The 22,589-nt window shown below is 47.3% G+C and overlaps 1 protein-coding gene and 1 long non-coding RNA gene across 2 annotated transcripts in view; one reads left to right on the top strand and one right to left on the bottom strand.

The window, feature by feature from the left end:
• Positions 1-5,783, top strand: part of CDHR3 (cadherin related family member 3) — a 70,425-nt gene extending 64,642 nt beyond the window's left edge. The window contains exons 18-19 of the mRNA XM_070369632.1: positions 1,308-1,356; positions 3,093-5,783. Of these exons, the coding sequence (XP_070225733.1) occupies positions 1,308-1,356; positions 3,093-3,397 (354 nt within the window). The 3' untranslated portion in view covers positions 3,398-5,783. The remainder of the gene's footprint in view (positions 1-1,307; positions 1,357-3,092) is intronic.
• Positions 1-22,589, bottom strand: part of LOC138987631 (uncharacterized) — a 78,450-nt gene that overhangs the window by 42,987 nt on the left and 12,874 nt on the right. Inside the window, exon 2 of the long non-coding RNA XR_011464019.1 lies at positions 16,630-17,088. This is a non-coding gene — a long non-coding RNA (uncharacterized lncRNA). The remainder of the gene's footprint in view (positions 1-16,629; positions 17,089-22,589) is intronic.

The following is a 22,589-nucleotide window of genomic DNA, read 5'->3' as shown; positions in this document are numbered from 1 at the left end:
TAGTTTTGCTTTGCTTTTCCACAACCTTGTGGGAAAAGTGACAGAAAAAGAGTAGTGTATGGGGTTGGGAATGGCTCTCTCTGCTTGGCCATGTGACCTTGACCTTGGGGATCCCTCAGCCTCTTTAAGCTTTAGATTCCTCATTGGTGGAATGAGATAACAGGTGGGGAAATATTGTGAAAACTGTGACGACTTCATGTAAAGGCAAAGCATTACAGGATAGCTGGGGATTTGCCTCTTCACCTGACCTCTTTGTTTTTATTTCACTGATCTGATGCACCCCATGGGAAGTGACAGATTTTGAAGGTGACCACTCCAGGTTTCCCCAGCCCCTGATAATAGGATTCTGTTATGACCCAAGACCCATGAGTTTGGGAAATGATATGTGGGACGAGGAGGAAGTGCTGCTTATAAGTACCAGTCTGTGTACAAACAGAAGGAAGAGGTGATCCCCTGTCTCCTGGATCTTATTGTGATGCCACACAGAGACTGAGAACTATGTACAATGAAATTCATCGATTAAATAAATCAATTCCCAAGACTGTAAAAAGTGAAGCTTCTGAGCAGATCAAATGGATGAAAGCCATTCCTTCTCTTTTCACAGCAGGGAGTTGTGGGCAAGTGAGTAGGTAATGGCTTATGTGATGAAAACAGGAGTGGAAGGCCCACTAAACTCCAAACACCATCCTCGTGAGCCTGCTGAAGAGTGGCATCATGGAAGGGCACTATGTGAGGGGTGGGGGTGTTTCTATGGGCAGAGGTCAGATCCTGGGGGGCAGCACAGAGTACAGATCTGGGGAAGAAAAAGGCCTGGAGCCCTAGGCTTAGGTGAGGCAGGCCAGCCCCAGATGCAGCGTTGCACTGGCCTCAGCTCTGTGCCTGTCCTGAGTATAACATCTGCCTGGCAGATCTTGGATGATGTCGACCTTGGCCAGTGTTGCATGGCATTTCTGCTCTTCCTTCTATGCAGCTTAGATAGAATTTACTCAGGATGCTTTCCTACCCCCAAGTCTGCATTAAATGGCTTCTTCCCACCCCCTGCCCAACGACCCCATAGTATCCTATATTCTCTCATCATAGTCTTCCTCACTGTATATTGCAATGCCTCTTTGTCAAAGGCTCCTGCTTGACTGCAAGCAGTAACCCCCCTGCCTCTTCACCGCTGTGTCCCCTGCACCTAGCACAGCACCTATGGAATAAATAAATGTCAGGTAGGCCCTGGGTGAGGAATCTGGGCTATAAGGAAGAGCAGTCTCGCCTGGGAGGAAGAGTGTAGAGCTGTGCTTGAAACTGTCTCTTTTCCTTAGGAAACAATCCAGATGAACACAGTCTTTGATGGAGAAGCCACAGACCCAGGTAATTACATGGCAGTGCTGCCTATCAGTGGGCTCTTCATATTCCAGGCTGATAGAATCATGGAGGACCCTGTCCGATGTCCTGCTCTTCACTCAAGTCTGTCAATCCACTTGGTTGTGGTGCCTACACAATGCTGACCCTTCCAGGCTTCCCTATAACATGAGATCAGCTCAAAGCAGAGCTGGCTGGCTGATTCTCAAGCATATGATCTCACGTGTGAGGCCTCAGAAGATTTCTACCTAGAGGCTCCCCGTCAAGGACCATGCCTCTGTCTAGCCTCCTTTTCCTGAATCACAAACCAACTCAGGGAATTTGTGAATTCAATAACCCACTTTTTTTTTTCTGCTTACTGGGACTCCATCTCCCCCCACCCTCTTCCCCACTCCTCCTATCCTTTCTGAATGCTTCTAACACCATCCTGTTGGTAATGAGAGATATGGAGAAATGGCAAGCTTGGCTTCTTTTTCCCCTTGATCAGGGCCAAGAATTTCTTCTTGGTCGGCAAGATGAACATAAGGTAAAGCTGGCCTCCAGAGCTCTCATCACCCCCATGAAATCAGCTCCAAATTTAGCTCCTTTACACACATCCCTTCACTTACAAAGGCTCAATTATAGACGTGAATAAAGGGAAGGAAACCAAATTCGGGAGGCAAGTGTGTTGGCTTCCTGCCACCCTCACATGTGAACGGCTCAGCTCGGTCCTCCTCGGAAGGAGGATGGCTCCTCTCCAGGGGAGGCTGCTGCTGCTGCTGGAATTAAATTTCCCTCTATTATTAGGTACTTGTTACCATAATGTGCCCACATTAGCATAAGTGCTGGTGGGATCCTCTGCCTAAGAGGCCACTCGTGCTGCAGGAGCAGGGGCACGCTGGAAACTAGATCTTCTGGGGCAAAAGCCAGGAAGGGCCGAGGCTGTTCTTCTGCGTCTGTGTTTTTGAGAGAAGGAAAAAGGAAGAAATGAGCCAACTAGACTAATGTGAACAAACACCAATTAGCGTCTGCTGGCACCGACATGATAAAAATGGCTCCCTTGCATCATCTCAAAAGAGGCCAGATTTGTGGGTCTGTGTCTGTAAATCTCTGCTAACATAACGTAAATAAAAATCAAAGTTTCTTTTCTTATTTGGTGGGTTCCTGCTTATAGCAGGGATTCAGGGGGTCTTTTTAAACAAACAAATCAGAACGTAATGGGTAACTCCATGAGAAAACAGACCTAATTTATCGGAAGCTCCCATCGAGTTCCAGACTTCTGTGGCCTCTAGTCCTGCCACTGAGGTGACCTTGTGAAAGTGTGAATGTGGTAATTGCTCAGTCCTGCCTGACTCTTTGCAACCTCATGGACTGTAGCCCACCAGGCTCCTCTGTCCATGGGATTCTCCAGGCAAGAATACTGGAGGGGCTTGCCATGTCCTTCTCTAGGGGATTTTCCCGACCCAGGAATAGAACCCAGGTCTCCTGTACTGCAGGCAGATTCTTTACCATCTGAGCCACTGGGGAAGAGACTCTCTTAAACCTTTCTTTCTAGGGAAGCATTGAGATCTGCAACCCGAGTGGTCAGAGCCACGTAGCTCAGCTCTTGGAAAGGGCAGGCTGTTGAAGCTTGTCTGTGTTTTTCACAAGCCTGCTTTCCTTCTTTCTAGCTGGGGGTGAGATGAGAGCTGAGTGGAGGGGGGAAGCAGAGAAGCACTTGGATTCCTTTGTTTATATATTGGTTGTGTATTTCTTTTTCCCCCTAGTTACTGGGGCAATATATGAATTCAACTCAAAAACTGGAGCCAGAAAGTGGAAAGACTCCTTAACCCAAATGCCAAAATGGAAAGAGTCCAGCCCCCAGGGAGCTGCTCCAAGAAGACCTGTCCCTCAGAAAGGGACCAGGACACCAAGGAGCACTGACAAGGAAAGAGATGGTCTGAGCATCAAAGTCCAGGCTGAGGATGCAGGCCTGGGGCCCAGGAGCCAGGACAGCATGCCGAGCACCCCAAAGAACAGAAACTCAGCCTTCACGAGAGGGGCATCCCCCAAACGGCACCCAGAGAAGTGAACTAGGCAATGCAGCGAGCGAACTTGACTGTCTGGATGCCGCTTCACCTTACATTCTTCAAGGGCAGAGTGGGAGGCAGAAAATGTAGGGGATCCAGGGTCCCAGAAGGAGTGTTTGACAAACTTTAAACAGAAATGGGTTTGATCCCAGAGTTGCCTTTTTCTGAGATGGCCCAGGAGTGGTTTTGCTCAATCATCTGTGCCTCTGATCAGCTGGACTGTTAACTTGAATGTGGACTTGTGTTTCTTCTTCGTATTGACTCTAGGAAGCCGCATTCCATTCCATTCACCCTCGGGAAGTGCAGGAGACCTGCTGCCTAAATTCTGAGGGCTACCCTCCCATCTGGTTCCACATTTTTTTTTCCCTGCCTTAATTTTGGTGTCTCCCAGATTTCTTCACTGATAAATACAGTTCAACACCATTGTAAATCACCTCTAATCTTTTTCTAAAGAGGCAGAGCAGTGGGGAAAAAAGGATGAATAAATAATAAGTTGTTCATCTGGAAAGAAGAAAACACACTAGATACCTTTAATTTCTTCTCATTAAGGTAAAACTGATAAAGCAATAAGACGCACAGATCTAAGGCACTCAGCTTGATACCATGTAGACTCCTGCCAGAGGCAACCACTATTTGGGTCTTTATTGTCATAAATTACTTTTGCCTTTTTGGAATTTCCTATAAATGGGATTACACAGAACACACTCTTTTGTGTCTGGCTCCTTTTACTAAGCATCATGTCTGTGTGTAACCATCCATCTCTTCACTGTATATCTTATCCCATTGAGGGAATCTACCACATGTCATTTATCCATCCCACATTTAGGTGGCTGCTCCCAGTTTTTTTTTTTTTTTTTTTTTTTAACTATTATAGATTACAGCACAGTGAACTTCCTTTTCCACATCTTTTGGTAACACAAACACTTGTTTCTTCTGAGCCTATTCCTAGGAGTGGGATGGCCAGAGCCATTGCTGGAATCTGAGGAGTCTCAAGTTGGTGGCCCCAGTTTACAATTCCACCGGCAATGATGGAGGGCTCTGATTGCTTTCCTCCTTGGTCAACACTTGGTGTCGTCAGTCCTTTTCATTTTAGTCACCCTGGTGAAAATTCCTCTTGAAATAAAGCCACTCTTTTTTGCAAAGCTAAAACAACATCAACCCTGCAACCTACCTGCCCAGCTATTTCTCTACCTCCTCTTGAGGGAGACCACAGGACTGAGTAGAGACACAACGGGAAGCCCTAGCCATTCATACAGTTGAGACATTCACCGTGGGCACAAGCAATGATCCAAACATAAAGCCTCCCTGTGATGGAACAGAAAATGGAAATTTTCAGTGTGTGCCTGGTAGAGGCCGAATAATCCTCACCTTCGCTCCATGTCCTGCTCCTTAGCTGCTGTGACCACAGGAAAGGACTAGATGAGAGTCCACTGGAGCAGTACCCACTTTCCCGGTTGGGGTAACAGATGAGAACTCTCCCAGGCCCAGGATGGCCTGTACGAGGCAGCCAGGATCCATCTTGCAAATGCAGAACTTGGGAGGGAGCAGCTGCACTGTTTATTGTGTGCCTGCTGTCGTTGGTGTGACTTCTCAAGAAAAAGAAACATTTAGAAAATGCCCCGTCCTGGCCTAGAGCAAGTGTGATTTATTAATAAGGGTTGGTTGCCAGGGAACTCCCTTGAATAGGTTTAAATTTTGCAAAGAAGGCAGAGCTGCTCATTTGTGGAGGTTAAAGTGGGTGAAGTGGCTGATTACCCATTTAAGACTCGGCAAGTCTGTGGGGCCCCGAGTAAAAGGCCTTCCTCAGAAGCTCTCAGCCTCAATGTAAGTAAAATGAAGCTCCGAAAAGGCTGAAGGGGGTGCCTGATAACTGTTTACGAGCCCATTAAGGATGATTAAAAGGAGGGTGGCAAACAGCTGTTCTCCCTTCTCCTGAGATGACAGGGCAGGCGGGGATCGTGCTTCTTGGACAGAAAGAGAGATTTAAGTTAGGCACAGGGAGGGACCTCTCGAAGCCCAGGGTCTGCTTGAAGAGTCATTTCTCTCCCTGGTGATGGGCAGGAAGACTTGTCTTCCAAGCCCCAAGATGTGAACACTGAGGAGCCCAAGATATGGGTCAGGAGTAGTACCAGGAAACTTCTGCCAAAAGAAACTGCCTTTTTCTTTTGCATATTGGACTATTCAATTAGGGGCAATCAGAAGTCTCAGGTCTAGGACTAGATTATTTAAACCAGGTTTGAAAAATAAATTACCTGAGTAAAATCAAGCCAGGGACCATTGCTGCTGCTGAGTCGCGTCAGTCGTGTCTGACTCTGTGCGACCCCATAGACGGCAGCCCATCAGGCTCCTCCATCCCTGGGATCCTCCAGGCAAGAACGCTGGAGTGGGTTGCCATTTCCTTCTCCATTGGGAACCATGTAAAAGTTCTCTCACATTTCTTTCCCAAGGACTTAATCACATATAAATTTATTGTATCTAATGTTGACTTGCCTGATTCTGAGTCATTAAAAATTAAAGCAAACATGTTCAGAGGTCAGGTCACAGAGGGATCCACTGAGGGATGTGGAAGCCCATGGTGAATTCTGAAGTTGGAGCTTTCCCTCGTGTTCAGTAGGAAGCGGGGTCTGCATTGCTGTCCCGTTTTGTTCAGAGCACGTGTGAAGAAAAACTGGGCAATGAGGCTTACGCTCCTTATAGCCCTCTCTCACGTCTGTAGGGAGAAGGAAATGGCAACCCACTCCAGCCTGGAAAATCCCATAGATGGAGAAGCCTGGTAGGCTGCAGTCGATGGGGTTGCAAAGAGTCAGACACAACTGAACGACTTCACTTCCCTTCACGTCTGTAGATCTATCATTTGCCTTTTTGTGTAATGTGTTTTGTAATGGCTGAGAAAATTAAAGCAACCAAATAGTGAATCTAGAAAATGATGGCTATTGAAACTTGGCATTTCTGATTTCAAATTTACCGTGTGTGTTTACACCTGCATCCATTCAGTAAATGTTTACGGAGCAAACACTATGTGCCTGGTGCTGACTCGTTGTCACACAGAAGCCCCAGGGCCCTGCCCTCTCGGAGCTTACACTCGGCCTGCTGTGGCCACAGGCAGCCTGCTGTGACCCATCCTCAAAGATTCTATTTGCACTCCCATCCTGGTCTGTTTCTTGGTTCCTTGAGTGTTCTATTTGAAAGATAAATTAACCCAAGTCTGGAATTTCCTTTTTGGAAGAGGATATATTTCAGAATTGCTTAAATATTAAAAAAAAATTAATGTGGGGACTTGTCTGGTGGTCTAGTGGTTAAGACTTCGCATTCCCAATGCAGGGGACATGGGTTCAATCCTTGGTCAGGAAATTAAGATCCCGCATGTTGCTCAGCTTGGCCAAAAAAACAAATTTAATAGGAAGCCTTTATTAGAAAATACTTGAGATGCCCAAGGAGGGGCCCCAGTCTTGGGTTATCTGAACAGCATACTGCTTATAACCTCTGCATGGCAGCTCTGAGTCAGGTGTGACTTCCTTATGTGGAGGATGGATGTATTCTGAGGCCAGGGAAAAGGTCAGTCACAGGATGGGGTGGGGAATGGGGGGTAGACTCAGATCACCGAGACCCCACTATGTGTATGGGAGGTGAGATGTGGTGCCTGCTCAAAGGAATAATACAACTGAGACGATAACCAGTTCTTTGAAAAGACAGCAGCCACTGCTGGCTGCTGCTGCTAAGTTACTTCAGTCGTGTCCGACTCTGTGCGACCCCACAGCCCACCAGGCTCCCCCATCCCTGGGATTCTCCAGGCAAGAACACTGGAGTGGGTTGCTGTTTCCTTCCCCAGTGCATGAAAGTGAAAAGTAAAAGTGAAGTCGCTCAGTCATGTCTGACCCTCAGCGACCCCATGAACTGCAGCCTTCCAGGCTCCTCCATCCACGGGAGTACTGGAGTGAGGTGCTATTGCCTTCTCCGACTGCTGGCACTGAATGTGAAATAAATGAGTTTCGTGGGTAGTGGGCATGGGAGAAAGCAGATGGGGCCACAGCAGTCTCTGAAAGTGTGAGGGATGACCTGGACGCTGAAGGACTCTCAGAGCTAGCTGTGAGTCTGCAGTGGGAGAGAAGAGAATGTTGAGCGAAGGCTGAAGCATTCAGAATCTTGGTTGTCAATCAATTTTCAACCAGTGCTTGTCCTGTGTCACCTGGGGTGAATAACCGCAGCCAATATAGAGCCTTCCGGAGGCGTGGCAACTATTCAACAAACATTTGTAGAACCGGATAGAATTAAGCAAGGTGACGGCTGGTTTCCAACCTGAGTCATGTAGCAGAGTACATCTTCTCTAACTAGATTTACACAAACGTGATGGTGATCAACAAATAGTTACTGAGTGCCGATTAGGTCCCAGGCACTGTTTTAGGCTCTGGGAAGACAGCAGTAAATAAAACAATGTTCCTAGTGTTAACATTCTAGTGAGGGATGAGAGACTGAATATGAAAATGGACGATGGCCCAACCATATATAAACATAGAACTTGGGCCCACACAACCTGCAGCAACCTGCCTAGGAAACCAACCCCCTTATCTACAGTAAACAGCCCGGGAAGCCAGCCTGCCATAAGTCAGGCTTGCAGGAAGCTGAATGGCTGTTTCTAGTAACAATCCAGGAAGCTAAACAATAAGTTCTGTAGCTGCTGCTAAGTCACTTCAGTCGTGTCCGACTCTGTGCGACCCCATAGACAGCAGCCCACCAGGCTCCCCCGTCCCTGGGATATCAGCCCCAAATGGCCAGGACATGATAACAGTCATCTTCCCTAATTTTTATCTCCACTTCTAACTTAGGACCAGCCAGAGAAAACTAAATGTACACCATAGGATGTACTCCCTCCAGTGAGCCCACCGACAGCTTCCCCAGGCTGACAGCCTCCAATCAGAGCACCCCAAGCCTTCTCTTTGTTCCACTACAAAGCTTTCCCATTCCTCTGCCTGCTTTTGAGTCTCTGCCAAGAGTGATGGTGGCTGACTTGCTTACTACAGTAAGGTACAAATAAATATGCTTTGCTTTTCTCATATAGTTAGCCTTTGTTTATTTCCATAGAAATGATAGATAAACAGGTTATACACATGTACATATATATCACATGTATGCATATTTCATATGTATGCACATGTCATAGGTAGATATATCCTTTATGTATAAATATATGATATTTTAATGGTGGTAAGAGCTATTGAGAACTATGAACAAGGTCAGGGTTATGAAGGGTGGGCATGGCTGCTTTAAATAGTGTGGTCAAGGAAGGCCCACAGTTAGGTGAGAGGCAAGTAGTGGAAGCCGGCAGAGTCATGCAGGTAACTGGTAAGACACCCCAGGCAGAGAGTGCAAAGGGAAAACCAAGTTGAGGATTAGCTGGAGGAACAGTGATGAACACAAGAACCAGAGAAAACGCCTTTGCACAGGTGTCTGTGGGAAAGTGGGCGCGTATCTGGAGGTAGGGTTGGGTGTGTGTGGTCTGTGGAGGGTATGATGAGGCAGTGAGGGATGAGAGGCTCATCATGTAGGGCTTTGTAAACCATGGTAAAGACTTCGGCTTTTGCTCTGAATGTGATGAGGAGACATGGCAGGGTTAGGGGTGCAACATATTTTCTGTTTTAAATCATCTCTCAGAGTGCTGATTTGAGAATTCACTTGAGGGAGGCAGGGAGCAGGAGTGGAAGTAGAGGGGGCAATGAGGTGGCTTTTGGATTAATCCAGGTATGAGATGGCAGTGGCTTGGTTCAGGGTGTTGGGCACATGGAAACCTTGAAGAACCTTTTGGAAGGAGTGCTTCAGCTACAAAAGAAGCCCTGAGTTCTCCTGGGCCAATTCCCATCTTAAATAAAGGTGCCCCTGCAGGGTCTAGCCACTCCCTCAGTGGAAGCTTCCAAATACAGTTATTTCACGTAACACCAAACAATGCTTCCTGAATGCAACTGCCCCCTGACCAGGCTGTGAAATCTACTGTTATTGCTGTCTGGAGTGGTGATGGTGGTGGTGGTTGTGGTGGTGGTGGTGGTGTGTGTGTGTGTGTGTGTGTGTGTGTGCGCACACACACACACAAGCACACTGTGAGAGAGAAGCCCTCTGTATTTCTATGCATTGAACTGAGTCCTGTCAAGATTCCAAACAGGCTTCATAGAAGCAGAGCAAACAGACTTGGATGGCGTTTTCTCGATCGGAACTCAGTGCCCTGCTGTGGAAAAGGTCACAGGTACCTTATTCATCCAAGCCATGCATTAGATTAGCTCACAATCTGAAAAAATACAGTTGTGATTAAAAGCCTTTTACCAGGAGATCTGAGTTGTACAAAAAAACAAAAACAAAAACAAAAAACCTGTGTCCTGTGACTTCCAAGAGAGTCTAAATTCTTAGCAAATTAGTTTAGAAGGAAATAGGGAGGTGAGTGTGTCCTAGAAAACTGGAGCCTCAAGATGGGATTTTTGGAGACAGTCACTACTTAAAATGGTATCTCCTACCATTCCTGTGAGCGTGAACCATAATTATCAGTCCTGATTTGGGGTTGGGAGAACATGATCCTTGCAAGTGTTAAGCATGCTTGTGAGCTTTGCAGTTTTCTCATGTGGTGCCTGCTAAGTGAGACAGGCCCAGTGCTTAGACAAGAGCATCCCGCTGCCCATGTGGGGCCCCAGTGCACTCAGAAGCCTTGTGATTCCTGCAGGGTCCAAACACAATCTGTGGCCGAGGGAGGGAAGCTGGTTAATCTAATTTATAGATGAGGCTCACAAGAGCTCCTCCATTTCCTGTCCTGCCCATCTCATCTGTTCTTCCACAGTCAGAACACCCTCCAAATGATATGCTAAGCTGTCTTTTTTATTTGGTAACACTTTTATTGGTTTTGTGATTTAATTCACATACCAATAAATTCAGTGGTTTTCAAGTATATTCACAGAGTTGTGAAACCATCACCACTATCTAACTCTTCAAGCCCTAACCTACTGTCTGTCTCTATGGCTATTTCATATGAATAGAAAACATATCATATATGTCCTTTTGTATTATCTGGCTTATTTCACTTCGCGTGTTTTCAAGAATTATCTATGTTGTAGCAGATATCAGGGCTTTATTCCTTTTTATGGCTGAATAATGTTCTGTTGCATGAGTATACCACATTTTATTTATCTACTTATCAACTGATGGATATTTGGGTTATTTCCACCTTGTGGCTATTATGAATAATGTGCACTGGATGTTAGTGCACAAGTTCTTGTATGGACACACTTTAATTTCTCTCGGTTACATACCTAGGAGTGGATATGCTAGGTCATATGATATTTCTATATTGATCTTTTTGAAAATCCATGACATTCTTTTTCAAAGTACTTGCACTATTTTACCTTCTCACCAGCAATCCACTAGGCTGTCACAAACTTTTGAAATAGACAAATGTTTTAAAATGTTTTCTCTCATCTGTCGGCCCAGGATGTGATAGTGTTGGCCCTTCCCAGACACTGTCAAGGTCTGGCATGAGGAGGTAGCCCATGGTCTGGAGTGCTGGTTGACCTCACTGAGCTTCCTCTGCACCTGAGCCGTCTGCAGACAGGTCTGGACAAACCTCTGGATTGCAACTGTGTGTCTAACATGGGCTGGGTACAATGCTGCTGCTGCTGCTGCTGCTAAGTTGCTTCACTCGTGTCCGACTCTGTGCGACCCCACAGACGGCAGCCCACCAGGCTCCCCCGTCCCTGGGACTCTCCAGGCAAGAACACTGGAGTGGATTGCTATTTCCTTCTCCAAAGCATGAAAGTGAAAAGTGAAAATGAAGTTGCTCAGTTGTGTCCGACTCCTAGCGACTCCATGGACTGCAGCCCACCAGGCTCCTCTGTCCATGGGATTTGCCAGGCAAGAGTACTGGAGTCGGGTGCCATCGCCTTCTCCGGTACACTAGTTACATGAACTCCAAATCCTCATAGCACTCTGAGGATAGCCTGGTTAACTGCATTTTAATGAGAAAGCTGAGGGGTGGAGAGATAAGGGACCTTGCCCAGAGGTCACAGAGCCAGGACACCAACCTGGGTGTGCCTCCACGGAGCCTATGCTGAAGGGCTCAGTTATGTCCTTTGATTTGTGTTCTGATGTGGAAAGGTGTCAGATAACTGAACCCTCAGACGGATCCTCTGACCAAGTATCTCTTCCCTGAAAGCCCAAGGCTTCTTCTTCCCTGAAAGCCCAAGCTGCAGAAATCAACCCTTACACAGGCAGCATCACTACCAGCTTCTGGACCAGCAGACATGCTCTGAGAGCGTCCTCTCCCATCTGGCTTGAGCTGGGATCTGAAATAGCCACTGGCCTCCTGCAGCCCTGCAAGCCCAGCGCATGCAGCTTTGGGCTGTGCGAAAGGCATGGTCTATTCTTTGCTCTGTTCTATACACATTCCCTACCAGTCAGCTGCTCAACAAAAGCAGTCTCATCTTGGTTATGAGTATTCAAGTGCTTTCCAAAGACGTTAAATCAAGATCTGGTTCACTCAGAAACAGCCTCCTCCTCCCCAAGGCGAAGGGGCAGCAGTTATGTATGTTGGTCAGCAGGGGCTCTTTTTGCCACTTGGCTTCCTCTGAGTGGTCCAGAAACCATCTCCAATACACTGGGTCCTCTCTTTAAAACCTCCTCCAAGCTTTTCAGAGTATGAGGCTGCAGGCCCTGCAAAGAGCAGCCACAGGGCTCCCACAGTCAGGATTCTGTCCTGTGGCCACCCACAGAAATCCACAACAGCAGTGTGGTTGCTGGAAACCAGGACAGCCCTACCAAACCTGAAGGAGGGAGTGGCCAACTCCACCCATGAGTGGCCTTTTCCTTGAAGACCACAGGACAGTGATCAGGGCATTTTGCCAAGCAAACTATGCTTATCGATGAAGACATCTCCCAGCTGGACTCAGAACAACTTAATCACTGTTGACTTAAGTACAGAGAGGGTTAGAATCTCTGAATAAATACCCCTGGATTTTGTTCCCTTAACACATGACCCTGGTGGCTCAGACGGTAAAGTGTCTGTCTACAATGCAGGAGACCTGGGTTCAAGTCCTGGATTGGGAAGATCGCTGGAGAAGGAAATGGCAAACCACTCCAGTACTATTGCTTGGAAAATCCCATGGACAGAGGAGACTGGTAGGCTACAGTCTAAGGGGTCACAAAAAGTCGGACACGACTGAGCGACTTCCCTTTCCCTTTTTTTCCTTAACACATGATCCTGCCACAAGTTCCAGAGAATGTTTGTTTGAGTGTATGCTGATGTGTCTAAGTGTCCGTATAATAATAATTAAAATCACTTTGCGTTTATAGAATGCTTATAATGTGGAACATCTCATGGAGTCCTTTGTATTTATGATGTTTTTTAATATAACGCATCTGGAGGTACTCTCTCACTTACCTATGAAGAATTTAAGATTAGAAAGGGTGAGTTACCTCCCAGAGGTTTCAGAGCTAGAAAGTGGCAGAGGCAGGTGGGGTCTGAAAGGAGGTGTGGCTTCTAAGCGCCTTCATGCTGGACCAGGGTCTGGAATTCCGCTTAGCCTCCTGTTGCTCCCATCCCAAGACTGCCTTAATCTTGGGGTTGCTTTAGAAGAAGGGGCAAGGCTGAGTGTAGAATCAGAAGGGGAAGGTGAGGTCAGAATGTACAAGCTAGTTGATGCTGGAGCTTGTTTGGATGTCTTGAAATTCACCAGGGCTTGGACCATTCTTCCAGGATGGGGCCCTTCCCATGGAGCAACTGAGGGCTCATTAGTGTCACTGAGCACCAGGTGAGAAAGATAAAAAGGAAAGTGAAGAGGCAAAAAGGGAGGGGGACAACAGGGCTGAAGCAAACGATGAAGAGCAGAGAGAGAGAGGAGAGGTGGCTGGTGGCCTGAAGACCCTTGCCTGGGAGCCCCCTGCCTGGGGAGCTGATAGAGCAAGCACAGCCTTCATTCTCTCGCGCAGGGCCAACAAAGGGCAGCTGAATCACAGGATTTCTCAGGAAATAAAAATTCCTAGCACACCCCTGGGGCCTCGGGTAGAAAAACTGACAACGTGTTGATTGAAAACAGACCCAGCTGAAATGTGCCCGCAGCGTGAGGCCGCGTTCTCACAGGTTCACAGCGACACCTAGTGGTCTCTGAGGGCACCTGCCGCCTCCGTGGAAACTATGAGGCCTGTGGTCTGGTATTCTGGGTCTAGAGCAGAAACGTCCTCTTTACCCTAGCTGTCAAAGACCATATTTTGCTTTGTGGAATATGTCAGTATTCTGAGAGGAATTCCACGCATTCCCAGGAGCCAAAGACCAGACTTCCTACTACAGTCAGTTATGTATATTCAATTGACTGCAGCGGCTAGATTTTCTGATGTGGTCATTATTTATTCCGGTTTAATTCTTTTCATCTATTGAATCGAACTGAATGTATTTAATGGCATTACCTTTAGAAGACCTTTACATAAATGAATTCACCAATTCCAGACATTTCTTTGTTAGATCACGTGTTGGGAAAATATGACTATGCTTTTACATGAGGTCAAAGACCATGGCTTCCATCATCACTCTGATCAATAAGTCTGCTTAAAAATGAAAACTAAGCATCTCTTTCTGAATAATGGCACTTGAACATTTTCATCCCCTTCCTTGCTTCCCTTCGCGCCATTTGAGCTTTGGCTAATTTACTTGTCTGAAGGCTCCCTGGGGGGCAGAGTATGTCCAGTGTTAGTACAATGCCTGGGACATAGTTAATGCTCAAAAACTCTCTCTTAATTGAATGACTTCAGCTCCTGATCAGGCAGTGGAGGGCACAGGAGGGAGGTCAGATAATCCAATTTCCTGGCAAGGGCTGCTATAGGATTCTAGACTCCAGGGGGACTTTATCAGGCCAAGAAGACCCTTGCCTGGCAACTCAGCTTCTTGTCAATGGCTGGGGATGGTCTGTGGTTAAATAGTAGCCCAGGGTGGCACTTGTAGAGCTCTGTGAAAATGCCTATTAAATGCCTGTGGGCTGGCACTCCTGGGAGGGCTCCATGAGGCCATATTTTACAGGGACCATCAAGAGACCCACTGAGGGCTTTCTTTTTGACGAAAAAACCATGAGCTCTGGCAATCCAATCTTACTGGCAAGGAAATACTTATCCCCAAGCTAAATTTTATCTAAATTACATTGCCAAATTACCTATGTTAACTGGGTTCCATTGGTCACAAAAATCAGCTACTCACAGATCCACTGGGAAGCCACTTGTGGAAATAAAGAGCATTAGCCCCATTGTGTGATCTCTCCAGAACCCAGAAGATGCAGAAGACCTGACTATTTGGAGTGTGGTATAGTGGATGGGGCTCATATTGGTGCCAGCCCAGGATCATTTGAATAACCTTCCTAAGTTATGGAAATAGGCCATGGTAGGGCCATTGCCTCACTGGGATGGAGATCAGAACTCAGTTCCCCAAATCACTTCTGCAGCTCAGACACAGACATGTGGCCTGGGCTCTGCCAGTTGGATGCAGCAACTTGAAACTTAAATAGAAGAGTAAAAAGCAAGGGAGCAGTTGCCACACAGGACTGCATCTTTGTGATGGGGGAGAAGTATGGCAAGGAGTGTGGGGCCCCCAGAGGCGGCAGGACAGGGAGAGATACTCCCAGTAACAGGAGCCAGAGGCCGTGGGATCAAGCCTGTGACTGGACCAGGGTTTACAGCTGCAGAGCCTCAAGCCCTCTTCTCTAACTCTGCCAGAGAGTCTGTAAGCCCCTAATAGCCTCTCATACATTGTTCTTCTATTTAAACAAAGTAGAGTGAGTTGTTGTTGTTCAGTCTCTGGGATATGTCCAACTCTGCAACCCCATGGACTGTAGCCCACCAGGCTCCTCTGTCCATAGGATTTTCCAGGTAAGAATACTAGAGTGAGTTAGTTGTTTGTTAATAAGAACCCTGGTAGATAAATCTGCCATTAAATTATAGTTAGTTTTCATGGATATTGGAATCAGAAAGTCATTCAGCATTCAAGAAGGTTCATGTCAAGAGTTCAAGGATCATTACCTCAGAGAGATTGCAGTCAACTACTTTGTTTGGGGCTGAGGTGGATATCTGGTGTGACCGCCTATTCAACATGTCTCCAGGGACAACCATTTTTCTTTTTTTTTTCAGGGACAACCATTTTTCTATTGTTAATTTAAGCCCTGTCTTCTGGTAGTACTGACATCTTGCCCTAGATCCAAAGCTGTGGCACAGGACTCAGGCCAGGCCAATTAGGTTGCTGCTTTTCCCTGGCCTCAGTGATTGGTTCAGGGATGGATACATGTCCCAAGGTGGACCAATGAGAGCCATCCCTGGAACTTGGGCTGTATTGCTAGGGAATTACTCTTACTCTGCTGAGCCTCCTCAGCTGGGGGGAGGTAAGCATGAAACATGAAGCCAGTGCTTGTCATCATGTCAAGTGTGGGAGTTGCTGCCAACCAAAGAATAAACCCTATTGGAGGAAAGCAAGAGTAAGAGATAGATACTAATTTCCAATGGTTTAGTCACTAAGTCATGCCCGATCTTGCAACCCCATGGACTGTAGCCTGCCCGGCTCTTCTGTCCTTGGGATTTTCCAGGCAAGAATACTGGAGTGGGTTTCCATTTCCTTCTCCAGGGGATCTTCCCGACCCAGTGACTGAACCTGGGTCTCCTGCATTGCAGGCAGATTCCTTACCAACTGACCTACCAGGGAAGCCCCTAATTTCCAATGATACTGCACATTTGGATCCAGCCAGGACCAAAATCAGTACCATCCTTTAGATTTTTTAATTATATGAGCCATGAATTCCCTTGTAAGTTAATTTGAGTTCAGTCTTTGTCACTTAAAACTAAAAGGGTCCTGACTAATTCCATGGTGCATGTTCAAACACTAGAATTTTTGGCAAGGCTTCAAAGGGATTAAATTACATCCCCACTTATATCATTCACTTGATTACTCTTCAAGCCTGTGTTTTCATTTGAGGATAACTGCTATGGCCCCAACTGTGCTCTGTACTCACAAAACCAAGTTTGCACACACCCTAGGAAACACGAGGTTCCTTTGCCCATGCTTGTCAGTCCACTCTACCTCTCACACCTCTCCCATACAATGTGCCCATTTGCGGTCCTCCCATTCTACATGTTGAACACTTCTCTCAACATTCTGTCTGAGGTGCACTGTTGTAACAATATATATCTTCAGTTACAACAAAAGGCACATCCTCCACCTTGAACACAATATGGTACCCACCTGTGAGGGTAGCTGCCAGCCCGTGTGCACAGGCATTTGGGTTCAGAACCATTGGTCCTAGATTTCCAGCATCAGGGTGACTCAGCGATGACAATCTTCACACCCCTCTTCTAAGTGTGTCTCCATGATTCTTGTCCCGCTACCAGCTGGCTTGTTTTCTCTTCATTTCCAAAATCAACTCCCAAAGAGAGAAAGATCTAACTTGAATGATCTTTGATTCAGCTGGACCACATCTGACAATACCAGTCGGTCCATGCATGGAGGTCCTGGGCCAAGCATCCTCCTCTGTCCAATCACACGTGGGCAAAGGATGGTATGGTCAAAACACGGCAAAGTCTGGATGAGCAATGCCTTGAGGACTCTTCTCTCCTTGGAGGCTATGACCACGGCAGTGTTCTCAGCCAGGAATGGTGTGTTTGGTCACTCCCATGATCAATGTGTCTGGTAACTTCTCCTGTCCTATAAATAACAGAATAAAATCATAACGATGAGGGATGTGGATGCTAATAATAACTCTGAAGAACTGGCTTCAGGTTCAGTACCTCTGTTCTTGCTGCATCACATGTACTGGCTGTCTCTGAAAGTTGTCAGCTTTATTTTCCTATAAGCCAAAGGGTTAACTGGGTTTGAGAAACTCTGAGGAGACAGCCTGGATTTAAACACCCCTCTCCCTTGACACAGAGCTCCCAGCTGCTACCCTCATTGTGGCTCGAGTGCCTTTAGATATGTGAACATTCTCAACTCCTTTCCCTAAGCCTGATGATGGCCTACTTCCCCTGTTGCTGGGAGAGGGCTGTGAATACCCTCTGTGCTGGTATCCCACTTGTTCCTAGCTTAGTCTGTGGCATTACATCAGCCTACTAAGGCCAACTCCAGAACATCCAGCTTTGAGCCAAAGTGCTTTCAAAATAACAAAAGGTTCATACCCGAGAGGCCCATCTCTGACCAGCCACACATATGGAGTACTGCAAGCTCTAGCATTAACTCACCGTGTGAGTTTTCAGCAAATTGAAAAATACTAGGCTGCCTCCCTTCTTAGTAAAAAAAAAAAATCCATAACTAGCAGGCTTGGCAATGGGAAGGAAGCTGGTGAGAAGGGTGGGCTGCACCAGAGCCCCCCTTACTTCAACATGGAGTTTCCCCTGGCCTGACATTGACTGTGGTTGGTCTAAGATATTACCCTCTCCCCCTGGACTGACTGCTTCAAGGTCTAGAACACCATCAGTAAAGTCTAATTCCTTGTTGTATCTGAAGTTGCCTTAGTAGCTCATTTCTCCAAAGTTGTGGGGTCTTTGTTCATTGTGTATTTAATTCACCAGACAAGGACTCTTTTCACCTTGGCTGCCAAACAGTATCTCAAGTCAAAAGTGGCCTCTGGTCTACATGGACAAATCAAGGTGACTTATTCCCACTCTGGAGGAAATGTGGCTTAGTGGTTAAAGGCATGCACTCTGATATTGGATATACTTGGGGTCAAACATTTGTGACCTTGAGTAAGTCATTTAACATTTTTGTGCTCTGTTTCCTACCCTGTAAGATGGGGATGATGATGCTGTAAGTCTGCCCCATGGAGAAGTGTGCAAGTTAAACAAGATCTTGTACATGTAAGCAGTAAACACCCTGTTTTTTTTTTTTTTTTTCCAGCTAAGTGGGATTTTCCAAGGAGACACCAGAACTTCCCCTGGGGAAGTTCCTCTTCTTCTGGGGCTGCCTGCACTTTGAAGCCCTTCTAGGTAAAGGTGGCAGAAACATCATACATCATAGCAGCCGCTACAGGGTTCTCCTCACAGCTCTGTTCCTCCTGCCTCCCTGGGGGCAATGTCATGGGCTCCAGAGAAGATGGCCAAGGTGACAGCCAACTTGGAACCTACAAGTCTGGACTGGGGCCCCTCACTGTGTGGGAAGTGTGTTGACCACCGGTGGGTGTGAGTGACCCACCACTCTTCAATCGGGCGTTCTTTTTAGGTGCACTGCTGCTCGATTTCACTGTGCACAGGACTTCAGAGCAGGGGACAGACATGGGGGAGGGACCCCCACCCCGCCTGCCTCCTGGTCTGTGACAGTCACGTGGCTCTGAGAAAGTGGCTCAACCGGACAGGCCCCCCAGGTCCTGGCTCCCAGAAACCTAATCCGGGCTCAGCCAGGCTTTTGTTAAATCGCTGATCTAAGAGTCTGGCAAATCCATTAAGAACAGTATCTGGGAGGATTTCTGGACCAAACAGGGCTCCCAGAATCATCGTCCCTAGAAAGGCTGGTGTGCCCAGCGCTTTGCAGTTTGCAGGGCTTTGATGCGCCTCGGGCCAGTCACAGAACAATTCGGTGGGGTGGGCAGAGTTTAGAGGAGAGAAAATTCCCTGTGGAGTTTTAAATCTGTGAATAGCTTTGAGGTCATCTGCTTCAACCCCTTTGCCAAGTAGATGAAGAGAGGAAAGTCCAGAGAGGGCTAGGTGACTGAGTTAATAGGAGCAAGCAGGGCCAGGCTCACTATCTGGGACCTCTGTCTCTCTCCCACATCAAGCTGTACCTAAGACTGGGAACCCTTGCCTGACCAGGAAGACAGACATCCTGAAAGCCCATGCCCAGCTTGAGGCTGCTTTGTGCCTGAGCCCAGGTTGCATGTGGCTTCCCTGACTGCTCAGCAGGTAAAGAATCTGCCTGCAATTCAGGAGATGAAGGAGATGCGGGTTCTATCCCTGGGTCGGGAAGATTCCCTGGGGGAGGAAAATGGCAACCCACTCCAACATTGTTGCCTGAAAAAATCCCATGAACAAAGAGGAGCCTGGAAGGCTATAGTCCATGGGGTTTCAAAGAGTCAGACACAACGGAGCAACACACACACACACACACACACACACACACACCAGGGTCCATCACAACACAGCTTCAGCAACAGTCCTTTGTGGGGGAGAGGGGACAAAGCCAGCCCAGGTGATTGCTCCAGCTTTTAGCTGCCCTCAAGAACCTCCACGAGTCTTCTCAAGTCCTAGGCTGGGAATGTTAGACTTTAGGCAAGAATTTTTCAACCCGAGGATGAGTCAACCCGGAGCATTCCCTGGCCTGTCCTGCTTTTCCGGGAATCTCCTAAAGTGCTGGAACTTAGGGTGGAACTTGAAAGATCGATCCCTGCTTTTAATCCATCAAGTCTGCGGAGCACAGATGATTTTTTTCAGCACTGGACTGGTTGGTACCACTCGAGGACAGGGGCCGTGCTGTCCCTTCCTTACTGAAGAACCCCACCGGTCCTTAGCATACAGAGGAAGGGAGGAGATGGGGGGAGGAGGAAACTTTACAGAGGGGGCTGGGTGTCATTTACACTTTCAATTCCCCCAGACAGGTGGCTGGAGCACTCTCCTGGGTGCCAGAGGCTGGCTGTGCCTGTGGTCTGTCTGGGTGGAGAGGGTGAGGCTGCCCATACAAGCACATTTCCTCAGAAACACATCTGCTCAACCGCATGAAAAACAGCAACTCTGCTGACTTATTTAGCGTCCATTAAGTTCATATTCAAATGAACATGCGGGAAGAAAAGGGGCGGCGTTACAACAGTGCAGAGGCTGGGAGAGGCATTTAAAATGTATGAAGATCTGTGCACCAGATGTTTGTTTCACCTCAAGAAAATAAAATGATAGAACAACACAGATTGAAATGTCACAACCAAATCTCTGACTGTGAAAGCAGCAAGGGAAAGCCTGCTCTGTCTCCTGCTCTGCCTTCTCCGGGTCCACTCCAAGTTCACATTGCAGAGATTGGTGTGAGTCCAGTCACAGAGTCTCAGCTCTTGGTGTGAGCGGCAGTCACAGCTGAGGTCATCAGTACACACGCAAGACTATCCGAAATCTTGAACAACACAGACTCTTTGCACACGAAGGGTCTCAGCCAGCTGGCTGGTGTTCAGTGGGCTGTGCCAAAGGCAGACATGAATGCTAATGAGTGTGCAGCTGCCCGAAGGTCACAGTGCAAAGGGCGGGAGCCCTGGAATGAGTCCCTGGAAGCTCTCCCTGCATTGCGGGGTTGGTCAGCTAGCTGGTACCAAGCCTCCTCTCCCAGCAGGAGGGGCTACACCCAAGCTCATGTTCGTGCAGACTGAGGGTTCCTCTCTACCACCCCCCAACCCAGGAGGCATCACAACACCCCAGGTAATGCCTGCACATCTCCTCTGCCTGGGGCCCAGGAACATGCATGTTCCTTCAGCAACTTGGTGAACCCTATGGGCCCATTCACCCTGGTACCAGGAATGAGAACAGAATGGGGGAACGTGACAATGTCTGCCTCTGTCTTGGGGCTCTCCTATGGCCTCTTGAGCTTTCCCTCTCCCCTGATGCTGCTGCTAAGTCACCTCAGTCGTGTCCGACTCTGTGCGACCCCATAGACGGCAGCCCACCAGGCTCCCCCATCCCTGGGATTCTCCAGGCAAGAACACTGGAGTGGGTTGCCATTTCCTTCTCCAGTGCATGAAAGTGAAAAGTGAAAGTGAAGTCACTCAGTCGTGTCCGACTTAGCGACCCCATGGACTGCAGCCTACCAGGCTCCTCCATCCATGGGATTTTCCAGGCAAGAGTACTGGAGTGGGGTGCCATTGCCTTCTCCGTCCCTCTCCCCAGTTTTCCTTAACTCATGTTATGGGATTTCGTCAAATCCAGTTTCTGAGGGCAGGAATTCAGATAGGACCCACGTGGCAGGACCCCAGGATGAGGGATCTAGTCACTCCTCAGAGCTGCCTCCACCACACTTAGAACCACAAGAGCCTAGTGACAAGGAGCAGCACTTTTAATGCCACCACAAGCCTGGAGGCACAAAGCCAAAGGGCAGGAGTCTCCAAGGAGCCATGGGAGGAATTTCTTTGAGTGGTGACTGCACAAGGGAAGGAGCTGTGGCTGCTTATGGTGATGCTCCTGGGACAGTCCTCTTCATCTGTCTCTCTGACAAGCCCAGCCTTGCTTGACCTCAACACCCAGCCTATCACTGCCTGCTTTATGACTCTCAGTCATAAAGACAATTCTACAGGGTTGCTGGGATTTTTCTGAAGTCTTTGAGATAACTAGCATTTCTTACTGAGTAAGGTAGATGGCCCTGTCTTCAGGTGAGCTCATGGCCTTGGGAAGATAAGTTATTTCAAATCCTAAAAGATGATGCTGTTAAAGTGCTGCACTCAATATGCCAGCAAATTTGGAAAACTCAGCAGTGGCCACAGGACTGGAAAAGGTCAGTTTCCATTCAAATCCCAAAGAAGGGCAATGCCTAAGAATAATCAAACTACCGTACAATTGCACTCATTTGACATGCTAGCAAAACAATGCTCAAAATTCTCCAAGCTAGGCTTCAACAGTATGTGAACCAAAAATTTCAGATGTTTAAGCTGGATTTAGAAAAGGCAGATGAACTAGAGATCAAATTGCCAACATCTGTTGAGTCATAGAAAAACCAAGAGAATTCCAGAAAAACATCTACTTCTGATTCATTGACTATGCTAAAGCCTTTGACTGCATGGATCACAACAAACTGTGGAATATCCTTAAAGAGATGGGAATACCAGACCACCTTACCTGCCTCCTGAGAAACCTGTATGAAGATCAAGAAGCAACAGGTAGAACTGGACATAGAACAATGACTGGTTCAAATTGGGAAAGGAGTACATCAGGGCTCTATATTTTCACCCTGCTTATTTAACTTATATCCAGTGTACATCATATGAAATGGCAGGCTAGATGAAGCACAAGCTGGAATCAAGATTGCCAGGAGAAATATCAATAACCTCAGATATGCAGATGACACCACCCTTAGGGCAGAAAGTAAAGAGGAATGACAGGGCCTCTTAAGGAAGGTGAAAGAGGAGAGTGAAAAATCTGGCTTAAAGCTCAACATACAAAAAACTAAGATCATGGCCTCCAGTCCCATTACTTCATGGCAAATACATGGGGAAACAATGGGGAAAGACTTTATTTTCTTGGGCTCCAAAATCACTG

Source organism: Bos mutus, chromosome 4 (genome assembly GCF_027580195.1).
Source record: "Bos mutus isolate GX-2022 chromosome 4, NWIPB_WYAK_1.1, whole genome shotgun sequence".
Classification (NCBI taxonomy): Eukaryota; Metazoa; Chordata; class Mammalia; order Artiodactyla; family Bovidae; genus Bos; species Bos mutus.
The sequence above is the reverse complement of the archived record's forward strand: the minus strand, read 5'-3'. Positions and strand labels throughout refer to the sequence as shown.